Source organism: Cydia amplana, chromosome Z (genome assembly GCF_948474715.1).
Source record: "Cydia amplana chromosome Z, ilCydAmpl1.1, whole genome shotgun sequence".
In the NCBI taxonomy this organism is placed as follows: Eukaryota; Metazoa; Arthropoda; class Insecta; order Lepidoptera; family Tortricidae; genus Cydia; species Cydia amplana.
In genome coordinates this window covers 28,477,783-28,494,729 of record NC_086096.1, presented here as the reverse complement: position 1 = coordinate 28,494,729, position 16,947 = coordinate 28,477,783, and the positions used below count along the sequence as shown (strand labels likewise).

The window sequence follows — 16,947 nt, the reverse complement described above, 5'->3', positions numbered from 1 at the left end:
TTATAACCTACCCAATTTAATTTGACATGTCACCCTGACATGTACATTTGTACATAATAACTGCGTAATAAAATAAAAATAAATCCCACAAATTAATGATTGATAAACTTACAGGCCTTAGGCCGCAACATTTCGATATTTCTCTAAGATTCCCACGTTACAGGCTGAGCCTAGTGTGGGGATCATTGTACTGCTTTTCTTGGAATGCTAATTACTTGCAATAAATATAGTTAGAATTTTTATGAATGACCGGGGGGCTAGCCAAGTGACAATCGTTGATAGAAAACGCCATCAATCGAATCGAAAGTGAAATAATGTACCTATGGAAATGATTACGTGAGATTTCACGGCACCTCTCATCCCGATAAATTTTCTCTTTTCGATCGGCGTTTGTCGATGTACGGTTGTCATCTTGGCTAAGCCCTTAGGATCTTGCTGTTCCACATAATTTAATAATCAATTTCGATGCTTAATAGGGTATTGGACGGCCACTTCTCCATACAAATGTCTCCATTTTCCTCTCTGGATATTGACATTATGGAAAATATTTTTATACAATTTAATGTGAAACGAAGGGCAATATTGAAAAAAAAATCAACAGTAATAATTTGATAGTTGCATATTCATCGTCTAGGTACCTCAAAACGCGTGAAAATATTGTTTCCTTGACATAATCAAAGATTAATTTATGACCAACGCCACGGCTATCAGTTTTGTATGGCTGAGCAGCGGCAGTTAAAAGTAATAAAACTATTGAAATAAAAAAGAAGTGAATTATTTGTGTAATATTACTCGTTAGCGGGTTAGGTATCAATGTTTTGAAATTGTGATTTTAATTGCAGACCCATAAGTCAAAAAAATAAAGTAAGAACCGTTTAATGGTGATTTTAAGACCAGTATTTCCCATTACTTTCTACGGAGCAAATTTCGTTCAATCATGTATCGGGTACGACCACTGTCTTTGAGATATAATGGATATTATTAACATAGACATTTGTTTTGCTTTACTGAAACAAATTGTTTTTCTTTAAATGACTGCTTAAGTAACATCAATTTCAGGAACATTGGGTGTTGACAGCCCCTTAAACTTGATTGTACTCGTACAGTAATGAGAATCGTACAGTAAAGAAAATGAGAACGCGATCACAATATGACCAAAAGTTGCACAATGAGCCACAGAACACCACATTGATGCGGAAAAGCATTTTTGGAATGGCAACCAGAATATATAATAAAATTCCTGATTGTTTAAAAACATTACCACTATCACAATTTAAAAAACAACTGACTGCACTATTAATCGAAAAATGTTATTATAAAATAAGCGATTATTTGAATGAAAATTAAATGCATGTATATATTTTATTTCTTAAGTATAATTATATCCTAATTTTTGTCACATGTTCTAATGATTAATATTTAATTTACAAATTGTAAATTTTGAAATAATGCATGGTTTATGTTTATAAGTAGTATAGTATTTGTACGCCACTATTGGCAGAGCATGGTGAGACTACCAAACTATAATGTAAGACCATTCATTGTACCTGTGTTTTCACAAATAAAGAATCTCTCTCTCTCAAAAAAAAAAAAAAAAAAAATGACAGTAACTACAACAAGTAGATGTCCAATCCGTATAAAGCATACTTCAAGCGTTTATACCGAGAATACCAGATTAGGTGATGTCATAATCATAATATAATTCTCAAAACAGGACGATTCGTTCAACGCATAGCGTTGTGTCAGACAAAATGTATGCAAAAAGTGTACTACACATAGGTACACTTTGCACCTAGACGCTATGAATTTATCGAAGGCGTCTTTAGTAACTAAATTATACGCTGGTACAAAAAAATTAATATAATGTTAGTCAAAGAAGTAGAAAATTACTAAATAACGTTGGCAGGTAGGTATTGATTTTATTTAACAATATTGAAAATAATAAATCCGGCAATTTTGGATTTCCCTGTGCAAAATATAAATTATAATACTTATCCAATCCAGTACTCTCACAGAATAATTAACTTCCGGTAACAATTCTCTTTTAAATTTCAAACGACCTCAACATGCCACTAAACTGTACCATTCCATTTACGCCAAGTATATAATTACAAGAACGATTACAACGAGGGTGACGAACATTCCCCCAAACAATATATACTTATCTTGCGACACCCTCCTTTCGATGAGTGAAATTGTGGCATTGGAAAGTCCTAGAGTGTTGGCCAAGTCTATCAGCCTCTTGTGGGCTCCTTTCAGAGTATCCCTGTTGTACCGTAACGTCTGCAATATATTCGAACCTGAAAATAAGTCATACGTCAATACGATTTCGCAGCATGCAATGATTATTATCATGCCGCGATCAGAAAGGGATTAGAAATAACAGATTTCCATACACTTACGTCAAAATCAATATGGATTGACAGCTATCTCAATCCCTTTCTAATCGCGATTCAGTAATACATTCAGACAGTATAAGGAAGCGTTACAAGTACATAGTCGCATCTGCAGCTAGTCAGGTCGAAAAGGCTAAGCTAAGTAATCAATTAGCATAACAAGTTCCACAATAATACACGTACATATATGACTCGATAGCACCTCACATAAAACTCGCTTTGCAACTTCAAGGTTGAATATTAAAAAAAAAGATACGATGTATTAGGCATTAGATTCCGACAAATACATTAAAACCGTAATATTATCTTAAGTTGTACATAAAACGACCTTAACGGATGGCGGCAGAGAAATAGTAATTATCAGCGGCACAGCTCGCGGCTCAGTAGCGGTGCAGATCTGATGTCGTTAATATTTAATAGCGCCGAGTTAACTCGCAGACCTCTTTGCGATTTTGGTAAAAAATTACCATTGTTCGACTCTTAGTCTTCAGGTGCTCTGCGGTCACGCAAATCCGCCTCGTGCTTATATTCCCAGCGCGATTTACGCACACCTTAGCAGCATATAATAGTAACGCAGTGAATAAAAAAAGTTGCATCCAGAGAAAAAGAAAGAGCACGGCATATAAAATGTGGTAAGTGATATTTCTCTTTTTGTCGCATTTTTCCTTAGCCGAGACAGCGATTGTTTGTTCGAAGACTTAGAAGTAACTACAATTGATTATATAGTGTGTTGAGATTGCAGTGCATAGTGTATAATTATCTGCCGGGCCATTTCCACCTACCTACTTGTAATGATGATGACTCGTGTTTACGTTATCCCACGCATACCTACCTATGTGTCACTTGTTCGTGAACTACACTGTTATTCTTGTTCGTTTTTGGAGCTCATAAGCCAGAAAAGGCAAAGAAAATCCGAAAATCTGGACAACTATTAGGAATATTGCAAAATTCTTAGTGTTGAGTGAAGCTAGTGTTCTAAAACACAAAAGAGCTGAGCATCTAAGGCTGTTTGAATATTGATTTAGTTACAACAATAATATAATAATAATAATAATATTTCAGCCTTTATACGTCCCACTGCTGGGCACAGGCCTCCTCTCACGCGCGAGAGGGCTTGGGCTATAGTCCCCACGCTAGCCCAATGCGGATTGGGGACTTCACATACACCTTTGAATTTCTTCGCAGATGTATGCAGGTTTCCTCACGATGTTTTCCTTCACCGAAAAGCTAGTGGTAAATATCAAATATTTCGTACATAACAATACAATAATGTAATTATAAATAATGGCAACATGAGACAGCGTCGCATCTACAGTTCAATGTTCACTACAAAACAATATCGAAAGGTAAAACAAAGGACATTTCAAACATAACACACTTACGAGATATTTAATGTAAGTGATATACAGCGATTAGGTTTACGTCTTTCCCATGGACATATGTACATGAAGCCTTAGCTTCAGAATGTAAAGCCAAATTTTCCTATTGAACCTTTATCTGTATACTCGTAAAAGGGTACTTTTACTATAAAGCTACTACTATTCTCACTAAAGGTTCCGCCACACAGGCGTGTTTTCGGTGCGGGGCGTGAGCGTTTTATATGTAAAAGCGGCGCGCCCCGTTCACGCACTGCCCGGAAAACGCGCCTGTGTGACGACACTTTGAACGAATTCTTGTCTCGTTTCCACATCTCGTTCTTTTACTACCACTACATATGGATAATCATATTGGGATTTACGTAGATAGTACAAGGTAGATAGAGTTAGATCAAGCTAAGTTGGCAACGATTATGATAGCCCTGACTGTGCAAGTGTTATTATAAACGTCATAATTTAAATACTACATAATTTTATAATTTACCAACAGGGCTAAACATCAACATTGGAGCATACCTTGCATACCTATTTCTCTACAATTTTAAAGTATATACCTAAGACGAATTAATTTGATATAAATAAGTCTCGCAATGCAGTATTCTATACTGGTTATTTATTTGGATAATATATATGCATAAGCTTACACAGCAAAATATCAGACGGAGGATCATAATTGAAATCGCAATCTGCAGCTCTGTTATTGTACTGTTTCATATATACTATTTTAGTTAGAGCAAGCATCTTAAGAATTGTGTAAAGCCAAAATCGTCCATTACCGACTTCAGCCCTTCTAGAGAAGAGGTGTACCGAGACACTCATCATTTATGACATGGAGAATAGCTTAGAACATGGATAAAATGAACAGCAATGAATTATTACCAGTGTGTAACATTTCGTCAACATTCCGGTGCGAGTTATGCAGCGAGTTCTGCTCCTGCGCAAGGTAGTCGACGGTGATGGTGTGGTCATGGCCGGGGCCGAAGCGCCGGCTCAGCAACTGCTCCCGCTCCGCCAGCTCCTGCTCGCGCCGCCGCCGCTTGTTCTGAGCGTTGTTCAGCGACGCCTACAAATTTAATAATTGGTTCAATATCTCCCTAATTCTATTGGTATCTCGGCTCTATATCCTCTATAGACGGGCGGAGAGAGCGGGCTCACAAAGCCTTAATGAAAAAAACAATGCAGGTAGGTTTCATACAAAGGAGAATTAGGGCATCGCGGAAACTGTTTTTCTTTCAATAGGGTTTCTAATTATAATTTTTTGTTAAAAATTATATTGTCGCGTTATGAAATCATTGAAAATCACAGAAATAAATTAATATTTTTTTGCACAATACAATAGAGTTCCTTAAGTAGGTACTTGTAAGTAAATAACTTTAAAACAATAATATAATATTGAATGCAAACGTTATTAGCATGTTTGTTACCTATAGCGAAATTGCTTTTATAATTCTACAGGAGCAACTTTATATAGTGTGAAATGTACGCTGTACATTATAAGAATTTGGCCAATTTAGGATCTCTTTCCTTAGTATAGAAAAATAAAAGGAATGTTAAATCATACGCAAACACGGCAATACATACCTGGCCTTAATCTAACAGATAAAAATATTTGATAATATTATGGAAAATTAAATGTAGAAATGGGTAAAATATTCCATTTCATTTCTGACTATGATAAGATAGGATTATCTCTTTAAGTATGTGGGTAGTCATGCTGGTCATGTAATATGCTTTAAATTACAAAGTATTTTTCCCAAAAAGTAAGTCATTATCCCCAAAAACCTTAATAATATATATTTTTAAATAAGCGTTGTTCTTTTCAATGAAAACAGTTTATTAAGATAATCAATTACATTAAAATTAACTAGGTATACTTAAATAACTCGAAAAACTAAACACTATTACTAAATCACTAAATTCGCCCCACGCCCCTCCAGATGCAAAGGAGCCCATCACGCTCGCCGCGATGCCACGTTGAACCGCGATGGACAACCTTTGCATAAGGAACGACCCGGAACGAGGGTCATGACCACTCATTTTTAAATAGATAGCTACTACATAAAAAAACATACATTTACCCCCTTATTCATAAACGCGCTACAAACCTCAATTAGGTAATAATCGTTTGTCCTTATCTGTCGTTTTATGAATACGGGGGTTAGCGTTAACATGAATTCTGACTTACAAAGTGAAGCAAGTCTCATTAATCTACTAACTAGAAGCTAAGTCTTGTAATGGGCTGGTTAAGATCTAAAATCATAACTTCCATCATCAGAGATATGGCTCAGATTCAGATCAACAAAACACTTCCCTGGTTTCAATGACATAGCAGCTCTACCCAACTTAGAACCATTAATGTCTTGCTTACTCTGCTGTTTTTTGATAAATAAATATTTTGATCTCAATGTTATGGACACACACATTTTACATAATAGGGCAAGAGTTCTCATATTTGTATACATACTTCACTCAGACACGGTCAGAAAGGATCGGCTTCACTCTTTCTGCTTTACCGACCTTCTGTAAGGGTCCTCTGTAACCGCCTGTCACCGTTAAAGCGTTTGCTACATTTTTTTGTATGGGAATTTTCATAGTTGTCTGCCGAGTGATGTTGATCAATCTGTCAAATGGTGTTGGTGCAACTGTGGTTAGCCCTAAGTGGAGTATGTGTACAAGCACAAGAGTAAAAGAAACAAAAGAGCTGTAGACGGTCCTCCCCATATTAATCTTTAGAACTAAATTGTGACGTTATCTATGAAAAGGGTCCTTATTGTCAATGGCGCTTACGCCATTATTAACGATGCTCCGATATAAATACAATGCCGCGTGACGCTGTGTGGCGTAAGCGCCATCGACAATAAGGACCCTTTTCATAGATAATGCCCCAATTAATGATACCTGAATATGTCTGTTGTCATATTTCAATTGGTCCACTCGCATCTTTGCCATTGGTCTGCTGTTTACAGGAGTTTTGAATACAAACACATCTAATTTCTCGCAGTGCCTGGAATATATTTACAAGATATTAAGATTTTTCTATATCATGTTATATGTACACTTAAATGTATCCTGTATCAAAGCTCATTGTTCAGAGTTTTTCAGCATTGTATCATTGTACGTTCAGCATACTTGTTGGAAGAAGAGACTGCTGCAGTAGAAATTATCAGTATCAGGGATATCAAAAAGTCACAACAAGTAGTCCTTATGGTACACTTTTAGGAAAATAGAAGAGTCAAAATAATGCCATGCTTTGCCGACCCGTCTTAGGCTAACCATGATACCTACAAAAGTTTTCATTTTTTATATGTATAGTGTATGCTGCCTTAGAAGTATATACTTCTTATTTGTATTTTACCTGAACAAATTTAAAGAAGTAAATTCTTATTAGTTATAACCACTGATGTTGGATTTAAGCACCTACCTATGTTGCTATTTAGTCCAATGATTAGATGGGCTGGTCTCTATCACTCTTCCAGTTAATAAAAAAGGTATTTTTGAACATATATAATACTTATGGGTTTTGTTAAAATATTAATAACTAAAGTAACATATGGTTACAATCTCAGTTACAATATACATATACTTACGCGTTAATGGCGTTAATTTTTAATTGAATTGCATTTTCGATTGACTCTGCATTGTTTACATCCTTCTCTAACTGTTGAAATAAGTCCGATGCTTCTTGTATTAACTGAGTCGTTTGATGATAGAGAGTTTCCATTATAATAAAATGTATAAAATCCAAAGTGTTGTAACCATGTAAAATTAACCAAACACTTGCCAACTCGCGCACGCGAGTGCTTCTTTCTTGGTTTATATTTAGGTAACGTGTTGATTAGTTGAATTTATATAATTCAAAGCGTAATTTTTACGGTATTATTTAAGAATTTAAGTCGATTTGATTTGAAATTTACAACATCACAAAAACATCAAGTCGTGTTAATGATCTGTCATTTTGACGCCGGTCCGGTCGGTCGTCGATACTGAGTGAATGAGTGGACTGATGGAATGACTGAATGGTTTGGAAATAATATCGAGTCAACTGACGTGTCTTGTATTAATTCGTTTGCATCGGTTTCCTTCTCAATAACTTAACTGTTTTAAACTAGTCTATTTATTTTAAATGTGTTGCGATAGCAGCTTTCATGAATAATACAAAACAGCATTACAAAAATAATAATAGAGAATTAAAACTTGTTTTGTTCTGTAAATTACGACTCTATGAATTGACAGTGTAAACAGCAGACGCATAGACAATTTGTAGTCTTTCTTTCTTACCTGTACTCTGAATGTCTCTTCTCTTGACTTAACTTAAACACTTGTGTTGATGAATCACTTAAATAAAATTTGGACAAAAAACGGAAATAAGAATCTTTATTATTACTTATAATTGACAGTGTATCTCCAAAATGGGATGCCAGGCGTGTTTGACCCGGGTGCCTTATGCAACCCTTATAGCAACCATTATGTGCTGCATGGGCGTGGGAGTGTTTTGTGGCACTATGTACAAAGGGTCGCAGTTATCAATACAGATGTTCGATCAAGTATTTCACTTTCGACTGATATGGATGGAAGCATTGAAGATGATATTCGTCGTCGGCAGCGCGTGCATGGCAGCCCTGGGGCTAATGCTGCTGTGCCTCGGCTGCTTGACGACGGGGGCGACGCGGCAGAAGGTGTACCGGGCGTGGCGCGCGCGCGTCAGCGGCCGCGTCTCCTGCGCGGTGTTCATGGTCATCACCTACATACTAACCTTCACCTGGATCGTTCTGCTGGGATTCCTAGTCATAACGACATTCTTATTCACCATCTTCTGGAAGCTCTGTTCCAAACCTGAGAACATCAAGAATGATACGTGCATTGACTTCACGCAGTTTGATTTCATGTTCCCTTCCAATGTGAAACAACCAGACATGAAAATCTGTGATTCACAAATGATGAAATTTTTTTGCAAAGATTATGTGGAGAAGGCAGAATTTATGTTTATTTTGGCTATGGTCTCCTGTGTTCTTGTAATACTAAGTTTAGTACACTACCTTATGTGCCTGTCTGCTAATTATGCACACATTAGAGATCATGAGAAGTTCCAAGAACTACAAGAGCTGCAGTACTTGACAAACCCCGATCTGCATGCATCTAAAGATCGTTTCTAGTACACAGCCCGCGCACCCCTTCTGCGCTCCCTGGAGGCTACTACTAAAATGTGACATTAATAGAAAGAAAGATTTAAACTCCACAGTTTTGTGTTCACCTATACATTTATGTAATTGAGAAAGACTGACCAGCAGTGAATTAGCCCTAAAACATTGTATTGTAACATCTTGAATGATAATATTCATTCACATCTTTACATATCTAAAATGACTATGTGTTGCTGTTTTGCACTCATGGTACTTAAAAGCAATTTTGTGTAACTAAGTTTGACCCTAATGTTCTGAATGACTTGCGCTCAAAGTTTTTCCAGATGAATGACTGTTCTCTCTGGATATATTGTTAATTGTGTTGTAACTAACCTTCAGCTGGAGCAACTATTGTTTGGCAATCAACTTCCTACAGTACTTGTTGCAAAGTAAACAATCATTTCCTCTTGCTATCTGCATCAGCTATCCATTTAGGAAGCTTATTTTAAGTATTGTAAGTAGACTGATTACAATTTGAGTTTGGTCCATTTTCCTACATTCCTCTAGTTTTAAGTGATATGTTACATTGACTTAAGTGTATTAGTAATTGTAAGGAACACTTAGTGGATACCTTTTTATATATTTAGAATAATATATTTTATTCAAATAGGTGCTTTTAGAAATTTTTCTTTTGGCATTTAAGTACTCTCTTTTTATCGTTTTGGCAATGCGCACATGACTTTGGCATCCGCCTGATAGCTGTGGGCCTCTTTACATCAGCTGTGTACCTGCTAACAGATTTTAAGTCTTAGCCAACATTGTTTTATTAAGTTTATGTGGTGTTTTTATCCTCTGAACATATTTTTAGCCCATATGGTTGACGTTAAGTATACAGTAAGCTGCAGAGATAACTGCAAACAAGTTTCTATACAGGGGAAGGGGGTCAGTTATCTCTGAAGTTTACTGTATAATAGTGTAAAAGTTAGGCCCATTAAAGTATACATTTATGCCAACATGTGCACTATAATTTATTTTAGTTCAACAACTATGCACTTTGCACATAGCCTTGCTTAAGTATAGGTAACAAAATAATATTACATTTAAGTAACACTAATTATATGAAAATTGTGTCAACATCACAACTAACATCACAATCATGTCGGTCGATGCACTGGATTTCTACTTGTGGAATTTGACAGTATTTTCCTTAGGTTAAGAGCCCATCAACATGCACACTAGCGCCACTGCTAAATAATAGTGATTATTTAAATTTAACGAAAGATATTTAAAAAAAGAACCGGCCAAGTGCGAGTCGGACTCGCGTTCATTAAGTCCGACTCACGCTTGACTGCACATTTCTAATAGGTTTTCCTATCATCTATAGGTAAAGAACTATTTTGTGTAATTTTTTCAAAATTTTAGACCCAGCAGTTTCGGAGATAAGGGGAGGGGGGGGCGGTCATTTTTTGTCTATTTTCTTGAATAACTGCTAAACTATTTATCCTAAAATTATAAAAAAAAAATTGAGATTCTTACAATGAGCTCTTTCATTTGATATAACACGATATAGTATGAAAATCTTTATTTTTTAATTTTCTCATTTACCCCCCAAAAACGGCCTCCATATTTAAAATTCATTTATTTACGTTACACGTCCATCTTTGGGTCACAAACTTACATATGTGTGCTAAATTTCAGCTTAATTGGTCCAGTAGTTTCGCAGAAAATAGGCTGTGGCAGACGGACGGACAGACAGACGAGTGATCCTATCCTATTAGGATTCCGTTTTTTCCTTTTGAGGTACCCTTTTTTAGGGTTCCGTACCCAAAGGGTAAAAACGGGACCCTATTACTAAGACTCCGCTGTCCGTCCGTCCGTCCGTCTGTCACCAGGCTGTATCTCACGAACCGTCATAGCTAGACAGTTGAAATTTTCATAGATGATGTAATTTTTGTTGCAGCTATAACAACAAATACTAAAAACAATAAAATAAAGATTTAAGTGGGGCTCCCATACAACAAACGTGATTTTTGACCGAAGTTAAGCAACGTCGGGCGGGGTCAGTACTTGGATGGGTGACCGTTTTTTTGCTTGTTTTGCTCTATTTTTTGTTGATGGTACGGAACCCTCCGTGCGCGAGTCCGACTCGCACGTGGCCGGTTTTTTTTTAAATATCTTTCGTTAAATTTAAATAATCACGATTATTTAGCAGCGACGCTAGTGTGCGCGTTGATGGGCTCTTAAAGTAAATAATAAATCTTTGTATGCATTTTGCCTAGACTTATGTTGTTAGCAATAGTAATAAGTAGGTAATTAATATGATTTTTATAATAATAAAGTTTCTTTACAGAAAAAAAATTGTTTCTAAACATTGACGGCGACCAATATACTATTATATACCCGCAAGTAGGCAACGAACATGGTCACGGTTATGTAAGAAGTGTTTATACAAGTAAGTAGGTATGTTGGACTAAAAGACTGCGTTTCGAGCAGAGATGCGCAAGGATGTGTTTGTTATGAACCTTTAGAATAACTTCATTTGTTTCCCTTGCTCAGCATGCTTATTGGTTCTTAAAATCACGTCCCTCGCAACGCATCCTCATCACACCTCTGGTCGAAATGCACCCCAAGGCCCGAGATACACTTGTAAGTTTAACTTACATTGCGGGTTTTGATCGGTCGTTTGAATTGGACGTGACCAACAGTCCGCAATGTAACTAAAATCGCTTGAGAGTTAGCGCGCCGTCTAAATCGTGGGCTACATCATCTTGTAGTGAACTTTAGCAAGACGGCTGACGTAGATGGCGCCGTGCGGCTCCGTATGTACGTATGTGTCATAGTAAGTAATCCATCCTTATTACACAAAAAGCCCAAAAAAAAGAGTAATTACTTTATAGCGTTCATGTTTGTATGTATCATAACTAGGTTTTGCGATTGCACGCTTTTCACCTTCTTTTTACAAATCGCGAGGATTCCGTTCGCAGTCAACTACGGGTAGAAACAACAGTGCCTCGCTAAGGCACCTATTATAAGTAGTATAGGTAGGTAGCTATTGAAACCAGGAAGTCATGGTAAATGCTATACTAATCTGCATAATATTATTTCACACCTACGTATGTGCGACTCTGATGATTGTGAAAATAGTTCAGATTATAACCTGTGACTCTGCTAAGTACAAGGGTCAATACCAATTAATCCTCATAACCGTGTCTGCACAACGTGACTTGGTTTGGTTAGCCTGCTATGAAATTGTGAGGCAATAAGTACATCATTTGGCATCTCGATGTCGACCGGCTATATTTAAGTACCGTAAAACGGGGTGAATAGGTTTGCGGGGAGAGGTGGGTTATGAATGGGGAGAGAAGGTTTGAGAAGGCGTGAGAAGGGATTTTAAGGCTACTGCTACAAATATAATGTATTCCAATTTAAAATGGAGCTATAGTAATACGTATAATAAAAAAAAATCGATCCAACAATCTTCCAAAATCACCTTTGTATGAGAACCCCTCTCACCCCAAATACGAGGCACTACGGGGTGAGATGGATTTTCCTCTTTATCGTCAAAGTTATGAAATACCCAAAATAAAATATAAACTAAAATACAAACGTCCGGAACACTTATTATATACACCATTCAGTTTTCATAGGTATGTAAAAGTAAAATGTTACATATCGAGGTTTGAATTTCAGTTTTGACCCTACTCACCCCATTTTACGGTAGTGGGTTCACCTCGTCAGCTGCTGACGCTTAAACTGCCTAAAGCCCTAAATATTTACCATGTTGGATTACAGAATACTTAATTAAAATTTATTACCTTGGTACGAGCCGGGGTTTGAACCCGCGTCTCCGGGTTGAAAGTCGCCCGCTCCCACCGCTAGACTACCCACCTACCAGCGCCTCTTGATTGCGGCAGAGTTAAAAATATATGAATTTATTGATTAAGATGAAACGCTATATTATTGTGTAAAAATAACAACTGAGTGCAATTACGAATATAGTAAACTGCAGTCGCGTTGTAACCCATATTGGGTAGAATCATGAATAGGAAGAATCCCGATTGCGTTAAAATAACGGCTGTATGGAAACACGAATTTAGTAAACTGCGGTTGCGTTGCAAAAATGTTGTGTAGAATCACGAATAGGAAGAATCTCGATTGCGTAAAAAAAACAACTGTGTGGAATCACGAATGTAGTAAACTGCTGTTGTGTGGAATCCATATTGTTTGGGAATAGGGATTGCAATCCGGTCCGGCGGATCCGGTAATCCGGCAGGGTCCGCCACATTTTTAAGCTACCGGATCCGGCAAAATTCACCGGTTCCGGTAAAAAGAATCGAAGCACTAAAATATAAAGTAACACTGCTAAAATTTAAAAGTTCTCGCCAATATTCGAACGTCGCGTCGCTAGACGCGCGCGATAGATGCAGTGCACACAGCAACATAAAATATAGTAAATAATATATTAGTAGGTTTTGTAAGTGCTATTATGTTGATTTTATTTTTATATTTGTGTGTGAATAAACAAATGAAGAAATATTTATAAGACTTCATTTAAGTTAATATGTCGAATTTAAAGTAAAAAGAATATGTTATTTTGCTACTATTATGCTAGTAAATAAAGCGGGAAAATGTTTTGTATGAATCAATGTTTTAATTTAGGTATACTTGTATAGGTATGCACGTTAATTGATTTTGTTTGCTCAAGCTAAAATTGTTGAATGGAAAGCACCTTTTTGTGGGAGTTGTGGGTGGGGCGGGGCTATATTTTAAGAGAAAAAGATTTTAATTTCTGAGACTGGTAACCTGTTTGTCATCGTAAAGAGTTCGCTAAATTTTATTGTATGAAAAGTTTCATAGTAAACCTCCGTGACGAGCCGGGTGACGTCGATCAATCTGTCAAGTGCGGATGGTGCAACTGGATGGCTACGTAATAAAAACGTTGATTTTTAAACTTAAAACTTCGCATATAACGCTAAAAAACAATAAAATATGTACATGACTTAATTAATCTTTCATCCGCAATACCTACCAATCCGGCCGGATCCGTCGGATTGAGGCAAAAAACGGCCGGATCCGGCCGGATTCAAAACCAGACCGGATTGCAATCCCTATATGGGAATCACGAATAGGAAGAATAGCGTTTGTGTTATCGATAGCATAATCCAAATAAACTGGGTAGGTACAATATAGGTAGGTAGGTATTTAGGTAAGTTAGTTACCCTCGGTGCAAAATTCTAAAATTGAACCATGGACGTGAGGGCGTAAGTATTCCACAATCCTAAGCGTTGCGAGGATTTCGAAGCATGAGAGGTGAAGAAAATTTTGCCACCCTCGTATTATGTGATCTAAACTAGTAAACAGCGCTTTGCGTTGAGAGACTATTTATGTATACTTGAGTGAGTATAGGCAAGCCCACTGAAAGCGAGGTGAAAGCGGTAGTTCTTATTGGCTAATGCATATCAGTTCTATATTTTTATTTAGCAACTGTGTAGCCTAATGTTCGCGTAGAGAAAGGCCAGTCAGATTTTGAATCAGTTGGGTAATCGGTGTGTCTTTGACCCTGACTAACCGTGGCATCAAGGTGTACTGTAAAAATAATTAGCATACATTTATATGATATGTCTAAATGTTTAAATTCCTAGCACTAAAAACACTATCAATGTTGCCTATATCTACTCTAATGTTATTGAGCTAATAGCAGATTGTAGATAGGTATTTATTAGGTAGTGGTTGGGTGCATTTAAAAACTTCATTGAAAGTTAACTTTTCAATGCCAAGTCCCGCACTGGGTGCAATACGGGCGTACGTTAACAAGTTTTTAAACAGTAGGTACAGTTGCCGATTTGCGTTCAAGAATGTGACTTAAGGTTAAAGGTAGTTATTCGCCGCAAGTTATTAAAGAATCGCGTGTGCTTGTGTTTCGGATGGACAACATTATAAGATACTCGTAATGTTATGGTAAGTACAGTTAATACATTCGCAAAATTTAGATTTACATATGCAGGTAAACGAAACAGAACTCGCCATCCAGTTAGATTCGCGTGAATTTAATGATGAATCCTTTTGTATTTTAACTTTACTGTAGGTAGGTACCTATATATATTTTTTGGGGTTAGTAGGTTATGATTTGACCCCTCCATTCACGAGGAGCAAGCCTCGAATAAAAAATCCGGCCAAGAGAATGTCGGGCTATGCTCGATGTAGGGTTCCGAAGTTACCCGCCCATCAAATTAGGATGCATTGAACGGGGGTTATTATTTATAGTGATTATCATTTGCATAGTTCTCTCCAGAGTGATGTTGATCAGTCTGTCAAGTGTGGTTGGTTCAACTAGCCCTTGTCTTGCTTAAATTCTATTTTTAATACGATTTTTTCATATTTTATGGTCAAAAATTAGAGCTTGGTCTTATTAAAAAAAACCGTACAACTGCGAGTCGGACTCTGGCACCGAGGGTTCCGTACACATTTAACTATTTTTTTACAAATTAATAGTTTTCAGATTTATTCCTGTCCTTGTAAAGTAGGTAAGACAATATATTATTTCCCAAATTTAGTTCTAGGTCAACGGGAAGTACCTACCCTATATTTGAGACTGTCGAAATATACGTTTTTGCGGCATAAACGGCCGTATAATTTTTTACGTTAACTTAAAAGTTTGTTCACAGCTTTCAACTCGATATCCATCCACGCGTTCCCGATATAAAGTATCTTGACGGACAGACGGACGGACGGACAACAAAGTGATCCTACCCATACCCAAAACGCGCGGAGCGTTGAATAAAAAGTATAAATAATGGAGAAGATACAGTTGTGCAAGTGAGGACTTTTTTATTGGAAATTTCCTCCTCTTTAATTAATATTCTATTTATATTCCGTAAATTTTAATAGTTTTTGAAAAAAGAAAATATTAATTCTTTATTTATAAACATAAAAATATAACAACAGAAATAATAACTAAACTAACTAAATTAGCTAAAAATATGCTATATACACATATTTACAAATAAAAAATGGGAGCTAGCTCGGCGCCGGATGGTAGGGTACCCAGAAGGCTGGTGGCGTTGCCGCGCTGAATGGCAATGAAATAGGTATGTTCTTATTTCGGCTTTTTTAGCGTCTAAACTTTTCAATTTAAACATATAAAATCCTTTTTTTATTATTTCAGAAAGTATAATGTAATTTCTTATAGTAGGTAATAAATATAAATAAAGAAAATTCCGTGTCTTACCATATCTCGGGACCATGGGGTCTCGAACCTTTGGGAGGCGTGCGTGGGGCCGAAGCCAACATCACAGAGCCCTTTAAGACAAGTTTGATGTCATGTAGAAATTGTAGAACGACTGCTGGAACCCATTCACGGGTTATTTATTATTTTACTGCTACCTGCCTATGATACATGTGACTTAATTTAAGAAAACAAAAGACATAAAATAGCCTAAAATAATGATTAAATTAAATTAAACGATGCCTTAAATAAATTATCTACAATAGGATGGATTACGTATCCCATCTCACCGCTCTCTCCCTTATGTTAACCAGAAGCTAGATACATATTAAGTAAGTCTTGTACCTATTGTCACAAACTGTCTGTGTCTCCTAAGTTTTACTTAGAAGAGAACAATGAATTCGATCTAATTCATTAAAATCGTTAAAGACATTAACATATAATCGGTATTACTCAACAAGTTAACGCAATGCAGTTTAAAGTGCATTAATTACGATGGCCACGTTCGACGCGATTTCAATAATTGGAATAGATAATCCACGTATGTATACGGCGCGGCGCACGGGTGCGCTGGGGTCACTTATTGTTGTTCGGTGCAGCCGGCGCGGGCACACTCTCTTACGCTGCATGCGCTTCATGTGAGAACTGAAACTATTCTCCTCACAAACATGTGAGCACGGATTAACCTTCGGAAAAAAACAAAGATGTTAAGAACCGCAAAGTGGAAATCCCTCCGTCGATCGGCTCAATTGACTCGTAGTCTGTGATTCAGTCGTCTGTGCACCTCCAACAAGTTCGACTGCCTGACAACAGGTAAGCACAGTACAACG

General features: G+C 36.9%; 3 protein-coding genes across 3 annotated transcripts in view; 2 read left to right on the top strand and 1 right to left on the bottom strand.

Moving 5' to 3' along the window:
- Positions 1-2,085: 2,085 nt before the first annotated feature.
- On the bottom strand, positions 2,086-7,565 carry LOC134660609 (probable Golgi SNAP receptor complex member 2). The gene is made up of 4 exons (XM_063516377.1): positions 7,360-7,565; positions 6,671-6,776; positions 4,652-4,835; positions 2,086-2,300 (listed from the first exon to the last, which is right to left on the bottom strand). The coding sequence occupies exons 1-4, from the start codon at positions 7,491-7,493 to the stop codon at positions 2,092-2,094; spliced, it is 633 nt and encodes a 210-aa protein (XP_063372447.1). The 5' UTR covers positions 7,494-7,565; the 3' UTR covers positions 2,086-2,091.
- A 507-nt stretch (positions 7,566-8,072) lies between these two features.
- Positions 8,073-9,076, top strand: LOC134661876 (neuronal membrane glycoprotein M6-b). Its single transcript, XM_063518101.1, has one exon. The coding sequence runs from the start codon at positions 8,182-8,184 to the stop codon at positions 8,923-8,925; it is 744 nt and encodes a 247-aa protein (XP_063374171.1). The 5' UTR covers positions 8,073-8,181; the 3' UTR covers positions 8,926-9,076.
- A 7,647-nt stretch (positions 9,077-16,723) lies between these two features.
- LOC134661418 (multiple C2 and transmembrane domain-containing protein-like) overlaps positions 16,724-16,947 on the top strand; it is a 32,458-nt gene continuing 32,234 nt past the window's right edge. The window contains exon 1 of the mRNA XM_063517501.1: positions 16,724-16,930. The gene's annotated coding sequence lies outside the window, so the exon portion shown is untranslated. The remainder of the gene's footprint in view (positions 16,931-16,947) is intronic.

Excerpts from the sequence above, each read along its gene's own strand:
- LOC134661876 (XM_063518101.1), top strand. The coding sequence starts at position 8,182 with ATGGGATGCCAGGCGTGTTTGACCCGGGTGCCTTATGCAACCCTTATA.
- LOC134660609 (XM_063516377.1), bottom strand. The coding sequence starts at position 7,493 with ATGGAAACTCTCTATCATCAAACGACTCAGTTAATACAAGAAGCATCG. Across the intron at positions 4,836-6,670 it reads ATGACAACAGACATATTCAG|GCGTCGCTGAACAACGCTCA; the intron begins GTATCATTAATT and ends TTAAATTTGTAG. Across the intron at positions 2,301-4,651 it reads TGACGAAATGTTACACACTG|GTTCGAATATATTGCAGACG; the intron begins GTAATAATTCAT and ends ACTTATTTTCAG.